General features: G+C 38.8%; 1 protein-coding gene across 1 annotated transcript in view; it reads right to left on the minus strand.

Annotated features, from left to right (window-relative positions):
* Positions 1–222: 222 nt before the first annotated feature.
* DISP1 (dispatched RND transporter family member 1) overlaps positions 223–14,763 on the minus strand; it is a gene marked incomplete at its 3' end in the record, with an annotated part of 87,268 nt that continues 72,727 nt past the window's right edge. The window contains exons 4-8 of the mRNA XM_082302709.1: positions 12,346–12,469; positions 11,165–11,292; positions 10,646–10,743; positions 8,499–8,596; positions 223–3,867 (exon numbers count right to left, since the gene is read on the minus strand). Of these exons, the coding sequence (XP_082158835.1) occupies positions 223–3,867; positions 8,499–8,596; positions 10,646–10,743; positions 11,165–11,292; positions 12,346–12,469 (4,093 nt within the window). The remainder of the gene's footprint in view (positions 3,868–8,498; positions 8,597–10,645; positions 10,744–11,164; positions 11,293–12,345; positions 12,470–14,763) is intronic.

The following is a 14,763-nucleotide window of genomic DNA, read 5'->3' on the forward strand; positions in this document are numbered from 1 at the left end:
AGCATAATCCACCTTATGAGTTATAGCAAAAAAACATTCTGGACAACATCAGGTTTTACTACATGTAATGGCTTTATGAAATGTATAAATGTTATTGTTCTATAAAATACATTTTTCATTCCAAGAGGCAAATTATAATTCATATTTATTCAGGACTTTCCTTTCTAGTGCTTTAAATTTACTTTTAAAAGAAAGACGCAGGATTGCCAAATTAAAGGTTTATTATAGTGTTTTTATTAACAAACTTTCATTGGAAAGTTCTGGGCGCATTAACATAGGAGGCACATTGGCTTCGATGTTTGGCATTTGACAGTCAACAGAATTGCACTTCACTGCGATAGCCTTGCCACAACAGTGTGAACTTTCATGGCAACCCTCGGAGCGAGCCTCTCTCCCTGACCTGGTCAGCAGGTGCTTTTTATCATTTTGGTCAGCCTTCAAAACTCGCTCATTCTGCAAAGAATGCTGATCTATCTTGCTCTCAGCTTTTTTTTTCTGCTTTGACAGAGAGGCTTTCTTGCTTTCCACCCCGTTCGCTTCTGTACCACCCTTTTCATCACACTTGTCTGTCTGCTGACAGAATCCCTTTTGGTTATTTGAGACACTGTTCTCACATTCAGAGCAACGCACTATTAGAGGTGCTGCGTTTCGGCAGAGGAACTGTGAGGAGCTCATCACCTTTGGAACAGTTCTTACGTTTTCCTCTGGGTTTTGATGAGCATGTGTATCTGTCCTGTTTATTCTCTGATGTGCCTGGAACTGTTGCATGGACTGGTGGAAAAAATTTTTAGGCAGAGAGTTTTGTGTCATCGTTCTTTTCAGCCTTCCTTGAAGGCAGCTGCAATGGAGGACGTGCTGGACTGGATGCACGTAACCCTCAGCAGCTTGCTGTAAAGCATTTATCGGAGCTACAGAGCTTTGGATCTGCACGGTGCCCGGGGAAGGAGAGCACTGGTAACAGAAGGTGTCGCTTAACTGCTGACAGGAGTGCGGACTCCACTTCACTGCCACCTGCTTATATGCATCAGGACAGCTACACTGCCTGTTTTGAGAGAAAATTGGGCATATGGTGGGTTGGTCAATAGATGTCTGCAGCACAGCTGAACTAGCAACATTTTTGATGCCTTTACTGACTTCACTATTATAGGCTGGATGCATAGGCATACATGAGTTTTGGGGCCTGCTGCTGAAGAGCTCTGAGCAGATATGAGTTTCTTCATATGTCACTTTCTCTGCAGGGTTACAGATGCCGGTTTGTGATGCCAGAGGCTCAAGCTCATAGTGCTCATGCTCCATTTCTGGTTTCTGATTTCTGGAGTCCAGCTGATACTTGCTAACAGGATGTGATTTGTTTTGACTTCTGCCCCCTTGGGCTCCTGAAAAGGCCTGAGAGAAGGCATTACACTGCAGTTTTTTTGGTAGTGGGATCTGACCACAAGTGCCCTGGGGCCCAAGGCATCGGCACATGCACTGGAAGAAGAACGTTGCGAAAGCCCAACTAATGCACATTATAAGCATCATGAAAGTGCCAAGCTGCGTGTATGCCAACACTGTCGAGGGCATCATCATTGCCCCAGCTACAAATGTAGTCAAGGCAGCCATTGCAATAGCAGAACCCATACGGCTTAGAGAAAAAATGACCTTCCCCTCTCGGTCAGGGTCAGGGGCTAAGCGATAAGCCACTCCATAATGAACAGCAAAGTCCACTGACAAGCCAACAGCCACTGAGATTGTGACAGATTCCAACACGTTCAGCTCCCACCCAAGAAGAACCAGAGAACCTACAGTGACAAAAATAGTTCCAGCTATTGAAACTATTGCATAAAGGCTTATGATTATGTTCCAAGTTGTAAGAAGCATTACGCTAAATGCAACGGCAACTGAAAGGCCCATGGCAATCAGAGTACCATCAGAAAGACTGTCCTGAAGATCATAAAATTCAAGGTTACTCACAAACCAACCACTGCTAAGACCTTCAGGAGCAGAACTAAGCTCACTTGAAATCCACGAGTCCACCTCTTTGTAGAACTGATGCATTTTCTCGTAAGCCAGTGTGAAGAGGTAGGTGCTTTGGAACTCCAACACCACTGCCCTGATGGTGTCATTAAGGTCAAAGCGAGGCCCTGGGGTTTTGCTATCTAAATGGTACCCTGTGCTTCTTTCTAGCTCCATTATAGCTCTCTTGATACATAATTCAAAAACTTCTTGTTTGTATGGAAAGCTCCAGTGGCTGCAGCAGGGGTAAAGAGATGGCTCATCACAGTCTTGATTTTCCATCCACTGCTTAAATGTTTCAATGAAGCAGCTTGTGAAGTCTTGTTCTTCTGTCTGATAAAAAAAGGTTTGATTTCTTAACTTCTGACAGAAACGTAAAATCCAAACCTGTGAGGCTGGGCTAGCGATATTAAAACTTGTATCCAGCTGCAGCTTTCCTTTGCTTTTAGGGTTTAAAGGGTCACCATTATCCTCAGGTGTGACACCCCAAATTACTGTAATCGGCATGTGGAGCTCTTCTCCATGGTGGACACGTTCAAACATAAAAAGTTTTTTGTATTCTGCATCATATCGTTCAAATGGGTGAGAAGACCTAAAAACTTGAAACTCAGAGAGCTCCAGTGACGGCAGTTTCATCTTTGGATTTACACACACAATATATGCTCCACCAATTGTTAAGGCAAGGAACCAGAAAAGCCAAATATACCGAAATTTGATAACAATGCATGGCAAAACTTTCTCAAAAAATATCCTGGATGCTTCTGAGACTGCAAAAATAATCTTGTGGAACATTTGGCACAACACTGTCCAGCAGTTTTTGTTGTTGTATACCCTCTGCTGAGGTTTCTTAAAGCAACTGAAAATATTGAGAAGATATCGTTCATGTAATACAACTACAGCAGGCAGCCATGTAACCATCAAAACATAATTCACCAGAATGGCAGTGCCAGCATAAACACCAAAACACCTGATTGCTGTGATATTGCTGACATAATTAGCATAGAAGGCAGCAGCGGTTGTAAAACTCGTGACAAACATGGAAAGAGCAGCGTGTTGCAATGTGATGCTCACTGTCTCCGAGGTTCCAGCATGAGGTTTATCAAACTTTGTGTAGTTCCACACATCACATAAAACAAAAGCATCATCTGCTCCAATCCCAACGAGGATAATCAATGCTGTGAGATTCATGAACGGAAAGAACTCAAAATTAAATACTACCCGATAGAGAAAATAAGAAATAATCAAGGAACTAATTATTGCAAACATAGTCATCAGCGTGATAAACATGGACTTGGTGTACACACACATAACTAACAGAACAATTACAATGGCTATGGCAGGATACACAGTATCCATCAACAGGTAATCCTGAAACAACCTATGTTTTATTCCAAACTCAATCCCTGTGACGGTTGTTACACCATCGGAAGCGTTCCAGTTCTCAAAGTTATCTAGGTAAATACTCATCATGCTTTCCCCTTTCTCGGTCGGGGAGAAGAGCATGCTGTATTTTAAAGCTGGTAAGACATAGTCAGCTGTCTTTGGGCTTAGGAAATCCTTGTCCACTAGGTAGTGAAGGATCTGGTAAACAGCGTTGTACTTGGTACATTTGCGAGGCACGTTAGTACACTTGAGTTGGTCCTTCCTTTTGGCATTCATATCCCAGCAGTCCGGCCCCAGGGTCCCGTTGTAGTAGTATTTGGCACATGTGCGAAGCAGCTTTAGGGTGTGAGAGACATCCCGTTCGACAATTTTCTGACACGATGACCTGTTGTTTAGAATAGCAATATAGTTGCCCAGTGTCCAGCTGGGACAGCACGAAGCAGCAGTGGCTCTCTGGCAGAGATCACCAAACTGGGAATGGGATCTGATCTATATAAAGACAGGCAGGGAGAAAAATCCAATTTAAAGTCTGAAACATTCAGTAACAAAAAAAAAAGCCAACCCAAAAAATGACTTAAAATTATGAAAATTCAGTTTACAGTCCTTTGGGTGTCAACATTTTAAATTCTTACTTCCACACACACTCCTTTTGATCAGCATCCTCTTACATGCAGGAGACTATACCAGTCAGTATACAGACTTGTCACAGTGGCACAGAATTGGCAGAAGCGTTAAGAGCGTTATTTGAAGATCCACTGAGGTGTTTTGTTTCTTTCCAGACTGAGGACTGTTAACTCTCTTCTATTATCTCAAGCTATACTCCTGAGAATAAACAATCAGCCATACATGAATGAAGTTTCATTCTGCTTGGAATCATATCCTGAAGTTCCTAGGAGAGGTAGGAACTAACCATCCAGAAAAGAAGGATGTGATAGCTTTACAATGACTTCCATCACCTCTCCTCTCTTCTACAACCCCAATTTTATGAGTCTCTTTTAGCTCTTGTACAGTGACAGGCGCTGTCCCCAAACAGCTCTGCCTGCCGCCCAGGCACTGCACGTCCCTAAGTCATGCAGGATTTCCAAAGCGCAAGCACAGGATGATTCACTGTCATAAAGCACCCCAGAACAACAGGTCACGCCTCTGAATGCTGCACCCACGGTGGGACAAAGTCCCAAGAGTTGCTCAGGAGTGGAGTGGAGGCAGCTGCAGCAGCAAGGCCAGAGAAGTCAAAGGGATGAGCAGGCAACAGTGGCAAGCGCAGAGGGGACGGAGCTGGGACATGGGGGAGCACTGCTGTTGTCACCTCAAGCCAACTGCCCAAAGCCCAGAACTACAGAAATGATAGCAATTTTAACATTCTGGTTAAAGATTCTCCTGAACTAAATGAGTCTTAATCCCTTATGGGGATATTTTTCTTTCGCTTCTAGAATACTCCAGATTTAGTCAAAGACAGCAAGAGCACAACTTCGCTAAATCTCCACAAGACACTTCTACGCAAACTGAAAGTAACTGTAAACCGGAAGCAAAACTCTTAAGTAACAAGGTTAGATCAGGGAAATTTTCTCAAGTTGAGAAAACTCAATCTTTGGAAAGCACAAGGAATAAAAGTCTCAAAAAACAGAACTTCTGTTATATGTGACAAAGTAGAATTAGTCCTTCAAATATTATAGTTATATATGTAAAAGTTCTGTTTTAATCAAGTTACACAGAATGAACACATATTAATACAGTCACATTAATAAAGCCATGTGCTTCAGATTTTATAGGACTGGGCCCTGAAACAGTTGTCCATGTATGCTTTAAATTTAGGTGATCTGTAAGAAACCACTTAGCCTCTTTTTACATTTTTTTTCTTCAGCAAAATTGCACAGGTTTATTATTAGTAATCCTTCATAATGCAGACAAAAAAAATCCACTCGGAGATTCTCTCAGCAGTTATAAAAGCTTTAATATGGACCAAATTTTGTCAACCAGTTTCTGAACAATAACAAACTGGCATTCCAAAAAAACAGGATAATTCACATTTGATTGTTTCCAGATAAAAACACTCACACATGCAAACTCAGGAAAAACGGAACAACCCACTAAATAAAAGGAAGCACTGGAATAGCATATGGGTGTTTTTCATGGCACATCTCCAGGTTAGCCCTATGAGGATATAATAGGCAAACTGGGAGGAGAGGATTGTATTGTCTTCTCTATGTATTCAGGTTCAAGATGGGACAATGAGGTTTATATACTGTTCTTCTACACTTGCTGCAGGCCATAAACATTCACTGGCAAAATAACTGCTGCCAAAGATAAAGTAACATGAGCTGGCAGCTGGAAATTAGAAAGTAAAATACAAAACTTAGCTCCTGATAGCTCATTAAAATACTACGTAAAATGTTAATAGATTGTAGCATTGGGCTTTGTTGGTGATCCAAAGGAACTGGAAAGGTCATTCTGGTGTTTCCAGACCTGGTCTGCCACTGGCACCATTTTAATTTATTTTGGAACAAGTAAGGAAACTAAACTGTACAACCTGCATACATCTGTGGGCAGATCTGCCCAAATGGGTCTCTGCAGTAACAGAAAATCACAAATCCACTGCTTTGGGGAAGCACTCTGAAGACATAATATACAGTCTTTGAAGTTTATAAAATAACTGTTTACAGTTTATAGGGAAAACATTCTGCAATTAACAGGTAAAAAAAAACCCAACCCTTCTTATCCAAGTAGTAAAAAATGAGAACACCTCCTATAACTATTTTGTATATAAAGTTTCCATGAAGATTTTAGGACTAGCATATGCTGAGCAGCTGCAGGATAGAGCCCCTAAGTGTCAGTAAAACCTATAGTTAAAGTAGTTACAAGCAGATGGGAAAACAATTAAACACACAGAGGATATGCTGTTTGTTCCATACTAAAGCCAACAGTAGTTGGTGCTGATATCCTGCTTATCACCAGGAAAATACTTAAATTCTAAGGTTTGACTTTCCAGAAAGCACTGCCTGATTTTCCTGTCTTCGAATACAGAAAGTTTTGCCACTTAATTCACCAGAACTGTGGCCCTAAGCAAGCATGAACTCAAAACCAAAAATAACTACGGCCAGAAAAGAGTTTGTAAGTTCAGGAGGTCACCAAAGTCATGGATTTCTTGCTATGGCTGCAGTGCAAGTCAGCATCCTCTCCCTCCCTAGGGACTGGCTGCTACCAGAACTTAGCATTCAGAAATGGGACATGGCACAGCACTTTGTGAGTTCTAAGAAGTGTTAGAAGTACTTAAAAACTGCTAGAAAGTGTTAAAATAATTCAAAATGTTATTTGTAAGTAACAAGCATTTAAAAAATAAACCATGATAAAAACTTCATCCCTTTCTGAGCCCTGAATACCTAATTTTGATAATAAATTTACATGCATGGACCAGTAGTAATAGCAAAACTTAACCATATTGTTTTCTATACTAACTAAAAATCAATGCTGCTACCATGATGCACTGTTGTTCTACCCAGCTGAGGTGTTCAATTACTTTATTCTTAAGTAAATTACAAATAAAGATCTACAAAAACATTATTTACAACAACATTCTCTATAAATATCTACACAACTGTGGGTGTAGGTGATGCAGCAACATTTCATTTTCTGAAGTGTTCTTATTTCGAAGGAAGAGCTGGTTTTATGGGGCTTGTTTGTTGCAGTAAAGTAGTTTCATCCTTCCCTCACAAAGTATAGCAGTATTTGAAATAACACATTATTATCAAGGTGAGCAGATGGGGAGGAACAAAAGAAAAATTCCTCAGGAGTAATGCAATCATTGCAGAGATATTCTTCAGAGGTAATTAACTGTCTTCTGGTAAACAGAATGATGTTTTTAATTCAGACTGCATTGCTTTGCAATGACCTACACTGCCCAGGATTCAGCTGCATCAGCTGCCTGTGTGACTAAACCTCTACAGTTAAATGCACAGATTAGCATCTCCTCCCTCAGTCCCAATTTTTACCCTCGTTAAAGGTTACTCTCCCCTGGATCTCCTGATGGAACTGGTGATGTGAGGACTCATTCAAAACTGAGCTGGGCTGCTTCAGATACTGTACTTTGCTCACCTGGCTCGTTCTGATTGCAAGAGATAAGGGATAACCACATGAGCCATCATGCAATCATCTCTGATGGGGAAATAAGGAACATTTCATGAGCGTGTGAGGACAAAACCCACTTCCACCAAGGGAGGCCAACCAGGACAGAATGCCTGTCAGCAGACTGCCAAGGAAGATTCATTATACAATGTTCCACTACACCTCAACGTTTTAAGCAAGCCAACGATGGCTGTTGTAGAGAAAACAGTTTGGGAATTTGCTCAATTAATACAGTTGTCTAAAAGAAAATGATCAATCTAATAGTGAAGATATTTCTCATTAAATAAATGTTGTATAATATGAATTAAATTGTTTACAATTTTTTTGCTTTGGAGGAGAGCAAAATAGAAATAAATCATTCAGTATTAACAGAAGAAAAACATATTGCTTCATACTCAGAAGTTCAAAGGAGTTCACTCCAGCAAGTGACAAGCTTGTATTTTACAAATAAAGTTTAAATAGAAAATTATTATTACTCTTTAAATATCATTATCCACATATAGTTAACTGGGCTGTATTTCTAGCTACTGTACCTATGTTCCTTTGCTGTCCATTTGCAGCCTAAACTAACAAAAAAAACCCAACTAATTTGAGTGACCCACTGGGTGTCAGGGAAAACTGCATATACTATGAGGTTACAGCTAGTTCACCTGAAGGTGAAAAAGCAATAAAAATCAATTATTTGCTGGAAAACAAGAACAAAACTCCATGGAATAATATTCTATGAGGAAACACACAGTAAAAATTAAGACAGTCCTTTCCTGAGGCAACCCTCTTCTACCCCATTCTGGATGCTAGGATTAGAAAATCCACAGAAATCCCCCTATACAATCTGATTTACAAATTGAAAGCTGTTTTCTAACTTCATATGCATGACCATTTGGCAGGAGGTGAACCACATAAAGACCTCTCAAATGCTACTGGATGGCAGTGGGCAGCAAAACAAAGTTTCAAATACACACCCTGTATCTGCAAGTTAAACCAATGCTGTATTTACTTACCCTCAAGTTGTCTACATTGCACATTGACTTAATTGCATTCAAATTCCATAAATTCTCTCCTTCTGTTGATGTAAACACCACTCGTGAATAGCGATCACCTGAAATTACAGGAGGGGGTTTTCACTGATTGTTTGGGCGGGCCTGGTATCAAAGGCTGAGGCAAAATCCCACCACTCCAATGACACGCACGAAATCTTTGTCGAGTCATGGGAATTCACCTCCTTTTCAACATGAGCTGTTTATCTGTAAGACTCACTCCACATGAAAGTTTCTATTTCCTTAAAGTGCTTATAGTAAATATGGCATCTTCAATACTATATACCACTCAGAAGCTCTACAGACTTCTATTCAAGCAAACTATCTTCTGAAATATGACAAACAAAAATCAAAAGATCTAATCAGCAAACTATGAAATTCTTGGCACAGCATAATGGCAGTACACTGATAATAGTAATCAAAGGCTGATTTAGTAAGTCATTTGGGAATATAAATAATAATTATAAAGCTGTTTCTACAAGAATGTTTTTGCTTTAGAAGCAAATGACTGGAGTGGAAATTGTTGTGATATCCTTGAGGCCATTTTCAAGAATTCCACAGTTCAGACACATGGAGCTTAAATTACAAATTAAATCGCATTTATCAGCAGACAGATTTAGGAAAGGAAATAATTACTTAGTGGCAGTGAGATCTGTCTGCAGAGCTCACAAGAGAAACAAATACACAAATATACAGTACTGCCTAATGCAGTATGGTACTTTAGGATAAGAAACATTATCACATTAATTAAAATATTCCAAAACCCCAAAAAGCTGAACTTTTCCCACTGCTGTGAAGCTGCAGAATTTTTGCCTTTCACAAGACAGCAATGAAAAGACTCAGGGATAGTGCTTTATGATCTCCAGCCATGCCTTAGGATCAAGGGAACTGAAATGTAGAGATCCTGGAGCAGACAAAGAAAGATACCAGGAATGACAAAAGTGGGTCAAGAGGAAATCAACTGTTTTCTTTACATAATGGACTGGCAAATTTTCCCATAAAAGCACGATTCCTTCATGCCTGTTGCAACTGAGACTACACAGAAACACTAGAGGAAAGAATGATAGTGAGACTGTGCAGGAACAGTGGCCTGGATAAGAGGAGCTAATTCTGCTTCAAGTTAATGCTCAGCAGAGTTCCCAGAACATTTCCTCTTCCTTACTCATGATATGCTCAGTCTAATTTGGTTCTTTTCACAGGAGCAGAAATGATGACCTTGCTCCCATCCTCCTCAAGACCATACTGTAATTGAAAAAAAGAATAAAAATCTGTTCTTCACCCCAGTTTCCCCTGGTCATTGCTCTCTTAGACCAAGTAATCTAAACAAATAATTTCATAATTGTGTTTTTGTGCTCTGTTATCAGTCCTCACATGTGGAAGTAGCCACAAAAGAGCTCAGGTCATTCTACGAATAGAGGCAAGATCTACATCTCAAATGCACTTTCTGCCAGAATAGCACTTATCAAAGTTCTGCAGTGTGACTTGTAAAAAGTCAAAAGACTTGGTCTTTTTTGTCCTCAAGTTTAACTTAGTCAGCTTCATAAGCCTACAGTGCCTTAAGGTGGGGATTTTCAATTTTTACTTTTGTTTCTTTGAGGGGGATGTTTTCTTTGTTGGTTTTTTTTTTGGTGTGTATTTTTTTTTCCCTAAACAAACCCCTAAATTCTGTACAAAATAAAACCAGTGGATGCCTTTTAGGACATATACAGGAAAAGTATTTTGATTTAGGTTTTTTAGAATTCAGCTAACGGCCCAGATAAAATACAACTTCTTCCCTAATGTGAATTAAGCACTACCTCTCTAGTCACACACAAAACACTGATTTTACAATGTTCAGCACTACCAAGAACTAGTAAAATTCCTTACAGGAAATGGAAACGCTTAAAGGAAGCACTTTAAGGTAAACACAGTTTATTTTGAGAAAGAACCAATAGAACACAACATTTCAGCCCAATTTTCTCAAGATTTCTGCACACAGAAAGAAGGTGCTTATTGTGTGTATATATTAAGTAAAAATATCTTCCTAATATGGCCTACAATATACAGAACAGTTCAGGAAACACTGAACTGGCAGAAGTTTTTAGCCTTCCTTCCATCATTTCCCCACTTACTTGGAATATCACAGAAAAAGGTATCCTTGTGGAAGTTCCAGTCTGCTTGCCTCTTCTCTCTTTCATAGTGATCATCTGACCATCTGTCATCTTGATGACTAAACCAGAATAAAGTTTTACTTTACCTTAGCAAAGAAATTATTAAAAGAGGCACCATCCAGACAAGTCACACCTTAACAGCTCTTAGACATGAGAAAACATATTTTTACTGATGTGATTTTGGTATACAATAACTGAAACAGTAATTTAATTTTTTGTTTAAATTAAGTGACTTCAAATGAAAGGACATTGAGTCCAGTACAGAAAATATCCATAGAGAAAAGTAAAATCATACATTTTTTAAAAGAGCTTGCAATGGGAAATATCTAGCCTGATATGAAAGGCTGTAGACTATTAGATTGTGTGTTTATTGAAATCAGTGGCAGTATATATATTAATTTCAGAGGGTCCTGGTGAAAGCACGATGTACCTACAAAAACCACCAATAAAAGAAAGTGCATTTTTACTACAAAGTCTTACCTTTTAGCTTGCTCATCTGCATATTTGAAAGGATAGTTTGCAAGTGTTGCTTTGTACCCTGTGTTTTTCACCATGTTGTTCCATGTGACCAATCTCTGTCCTATGGCCGTCCCTCTCGGTTCAAAACCCTAAGGGGAGAGAAGCACAAAATTCCATTGATGCTTTTCATTCTTCGGCTCCAACGGGAGAGCGGAAACACGATCAAAGTGATGGATAGTTTTCATTATGAAGCATAATTACTCCAGGCATCTACTTTTAGAGGTAAAATGCTTTATGACAGGTCAGACAAAATAATGACCGACTGTAGAGAGTGACGAGGGATTAAGAATTCTTGCACGTCCTACTGCTCTCTCTGAGAAGAGATGATGATTTAGTCCATCAAATGTTCAATACTTGGTTTTCAGAGGAAGGGCATTTTACGAAGTCCTCTTCTGTATCTCAATTATCACTCTCTATTGATTAAATATGATTAAAAACTGTCAAGTATATCTTCTCTATTTCTCCAAGAATAAGGCAAATCTTTAAATAATTTTGAAAGTGACTTTGAAACAATTTTAACTTGGCTGTTTTCAAGAAATATCCATTACATATGGATATGTACAGATACACATACTATACTATACTATAACAATAACTTACAGAAACAGTTTATTTTTATTTGAGGATAATAATTAAATGCCACATTTTCAATAAAAAAGTCCTGAAAGTTACTCATGCTTAAGAGCGTTCATGGAAAGTGAAAAATAAGTGCAGCATTTAATAGAATCTGATAAAAATTACTTTTAGTCTTTCAATATGGCTATCACTTCATCCCCAGAAGGCCCTTAGAATCCCCTTCTCCTTTAACAGCTCCTGGCCTTCACCCTTTGAAACCTGAGTTAGAATGTATGGTCTGTGCTGTACATCTACAACTCAGATGAATTTACATTATTCAGTCTGAAGCACTTCTGTTGAAGGACACATGACCTTAGAAAAATGCACAGGGAATTGAAACTAGTGGATAACATTCTCTGATGGCAACTGCAGCTTTGTGTTATCATTTGCTGCTCCGATGTCAAGGTTGGGCAATTGTCAACACTGTGTCAACTGCTGTACTTGCATTTGCTGTTTACTGGTTCCACTGAAAAAACAGCAAACAAAAAATACTTATTTGAAAGTACAACTGATTAATATTGACTTACCAGCAGTGGATCAGAGAAATCTGGAAGATCTGGAACTAATATTCCCACGAGAGCACACACCACTATGAGCACAGTGCACATGCCCAGGACCACCACGGGCCAGTCGGCAATGAGCGCGGCGTAGCTACGAGAGAGGAACAGGGACAGGTGCTACAGCAACGAAAGCCACACACAAAACTAATCTATACTTCTCTAAAGAGCTTTTCATAGCAGACTATTATTCTTCCCCAGGATTCTGACAAAAATGCAAGCTTATCCATTATTGCAGACCACTAGAAAAAGATGCTTTGTTAGAAATTTAATGAGAAAAAACATCCTTAGTTCTTTTTTTTAAAAACTTAAGTATTTTAAAGAAAAAAAAAATCAAAGAAAGAAAAAGATCACTTTTAAAGTAGAACCCAAAGAAAACATTTACTCTATTTTTGAAACAGCCATTAAAAAAAATTCAAACCCTACGTACTTATGATCCATGAAATCTTTTGTAGTTCAAAGATGCAAGGGGTTGGCGACATGATGCATAAACTGATCAACATTAATTGTCTAGTTTTACAGCATAACATCCATCCTTGGATTTTAACACCTAGTTCATTCTAAATTTTATGAGTGGAAGAAATTATATTCTAAAAATACAAAGCTAATTTTTATTATTTTTAAAAAATATTCTTATTTTTGTTAATTCGACAGCAAAATTCAGAAAATTAAGTGAAACCAAGAAATCTTCATTTCTAAATTATTTTTCTTCCAATAAAGACTCGAATTCATAGAGTTTATGTTTCAAAAGCAATATTGTCTAATATTGGGAGCAGAGAGAGTACAGGAAGCCTCACAGAGGCATTAGAAAAGAAACTACAGGCTATGAATCCTTCTATACAAATGGCCTCTGTACACACTAAATATTGATCAAGAAGATCTCCACTCTTACTTCCTCAACTTAACAAGCAGCATAACATGAAAGTTTATAGCAGAAAGCTCCTTTACTTACTTCTACTGTCTTAAAAGATTATGGCTCTTTTTCAGTTTTAAGAGCAACTTCCTAACTAATCACATTACAATTGTCAGCTCGACAGGAATTTTCTGTCCTGCTGCTAAGAAGAGAGGGATTGTCCATCTCCACACCCCAGCAGTGGTTTCCCAACATTCTGACTGCAAAATCCATGGCATGAGCAAGCTTATTCCTGTTTTTCCATAGCATGTGGAAATAGGCACCTCTAGGGGTCTAAGTAGAGCTTTAGGGAGCAAGGAAATCCAAAGCACTGGGTGTTTCACCATTTCCCATTAGGTAAACATGGTAAACTCTGACATGTTCACACAAGAGGTTAATTAGCAAAAGCTTGAAAAGCAATCTGAAGTCAAAGTTTTCATTAAAGTCAGTCACAAAGGGGCAGCTTGCCAAATGAGCAATTGTACAAAGTAGAAGTGAAGGGAAGTAAATGACCTAATAGAATTTTCCTATTTATAGGACTAAATGTTTTTATAAACACCAAGCTAGACTGACTAGCCATTACAGACATTTGCTCTGAAGTCATAAAAGTTATACCCCAAAGTTTTATTTTCCTATTCATCACTAGTGCCAGATTTACTGCTTTGACATGTTGTCTCTACACTTCCATTCTCAGATGAGCAGTCTTAAATTGGGTAAATTCTATCAGCTGTAAAAGAAACTCTGTCCTAAGTGTCTAAAGTGATAATAAGCCACATACAGAACACAGTAAGTGCTTGTTTACACCTGCAAATTTCTTCTGTTTCTTATACCACAGACTGAAATTCTGATAAGCAAAGCTGACCTGGGCTGACAAAAGGACTGACCACTCCATGTTTAATTTTACCTGTCTGAGCATCATTTAATGCTGCTGAGGGCTCTGGCTCCCACCAAGTTGCCTAAAAAGCAGCCTCAATCTCAACCCAACATACATGGCTAAAGAGATGGCAGGTTTTTAAATTTTTTACCCTTTAAAAAGCTATTACATGAATTTAATTACTTCTTCTTTCCTCTGAAGAGGAAGCCACTGCCCTGATAGATTCAGCATAAATGACCACTTGCCTCAAAATGCCTGACTTTAAGGGGAAAATGCTTAAATCAATTCCTCAGTGGAGGAATCACATTCAGAAAGGATATCCTTAGTGCTAAGCACATCCTTCCTAAATCAGGATAAAACCTCCCACTTTTGGATGCCTCATTAAAACTGTTTTTTGGTTGTGCAGTGACCTAGACATATATCCACACTGATACCTTTTCTTCTTTCTTTTTCATCCAAACTATTCCAGTACTGAATGCTGAACTCATGTAAGTTTGACACTGAGTGAAATACCACTTTTTTATGCCATTTTGCCCTGTTTTCAGTCTGTTAGAATGGTACTAATTTTAACTAGCTATGTACCATTAAAACGCATATAGCTTTCATTAATTTATTTCCTCCT

This window comes from Coloeus monedula, assembly GCF_965178545.1.
Source record: "Coloeus monedula genome assembly, chromosome: 2".
In the NCBI taxonomy this organism is placed as follows: Eukaryota; Metazoa; Chordata; class Aves; order Passeriformes; family Corvidae; genus Coloeus; species Coloeus monedula.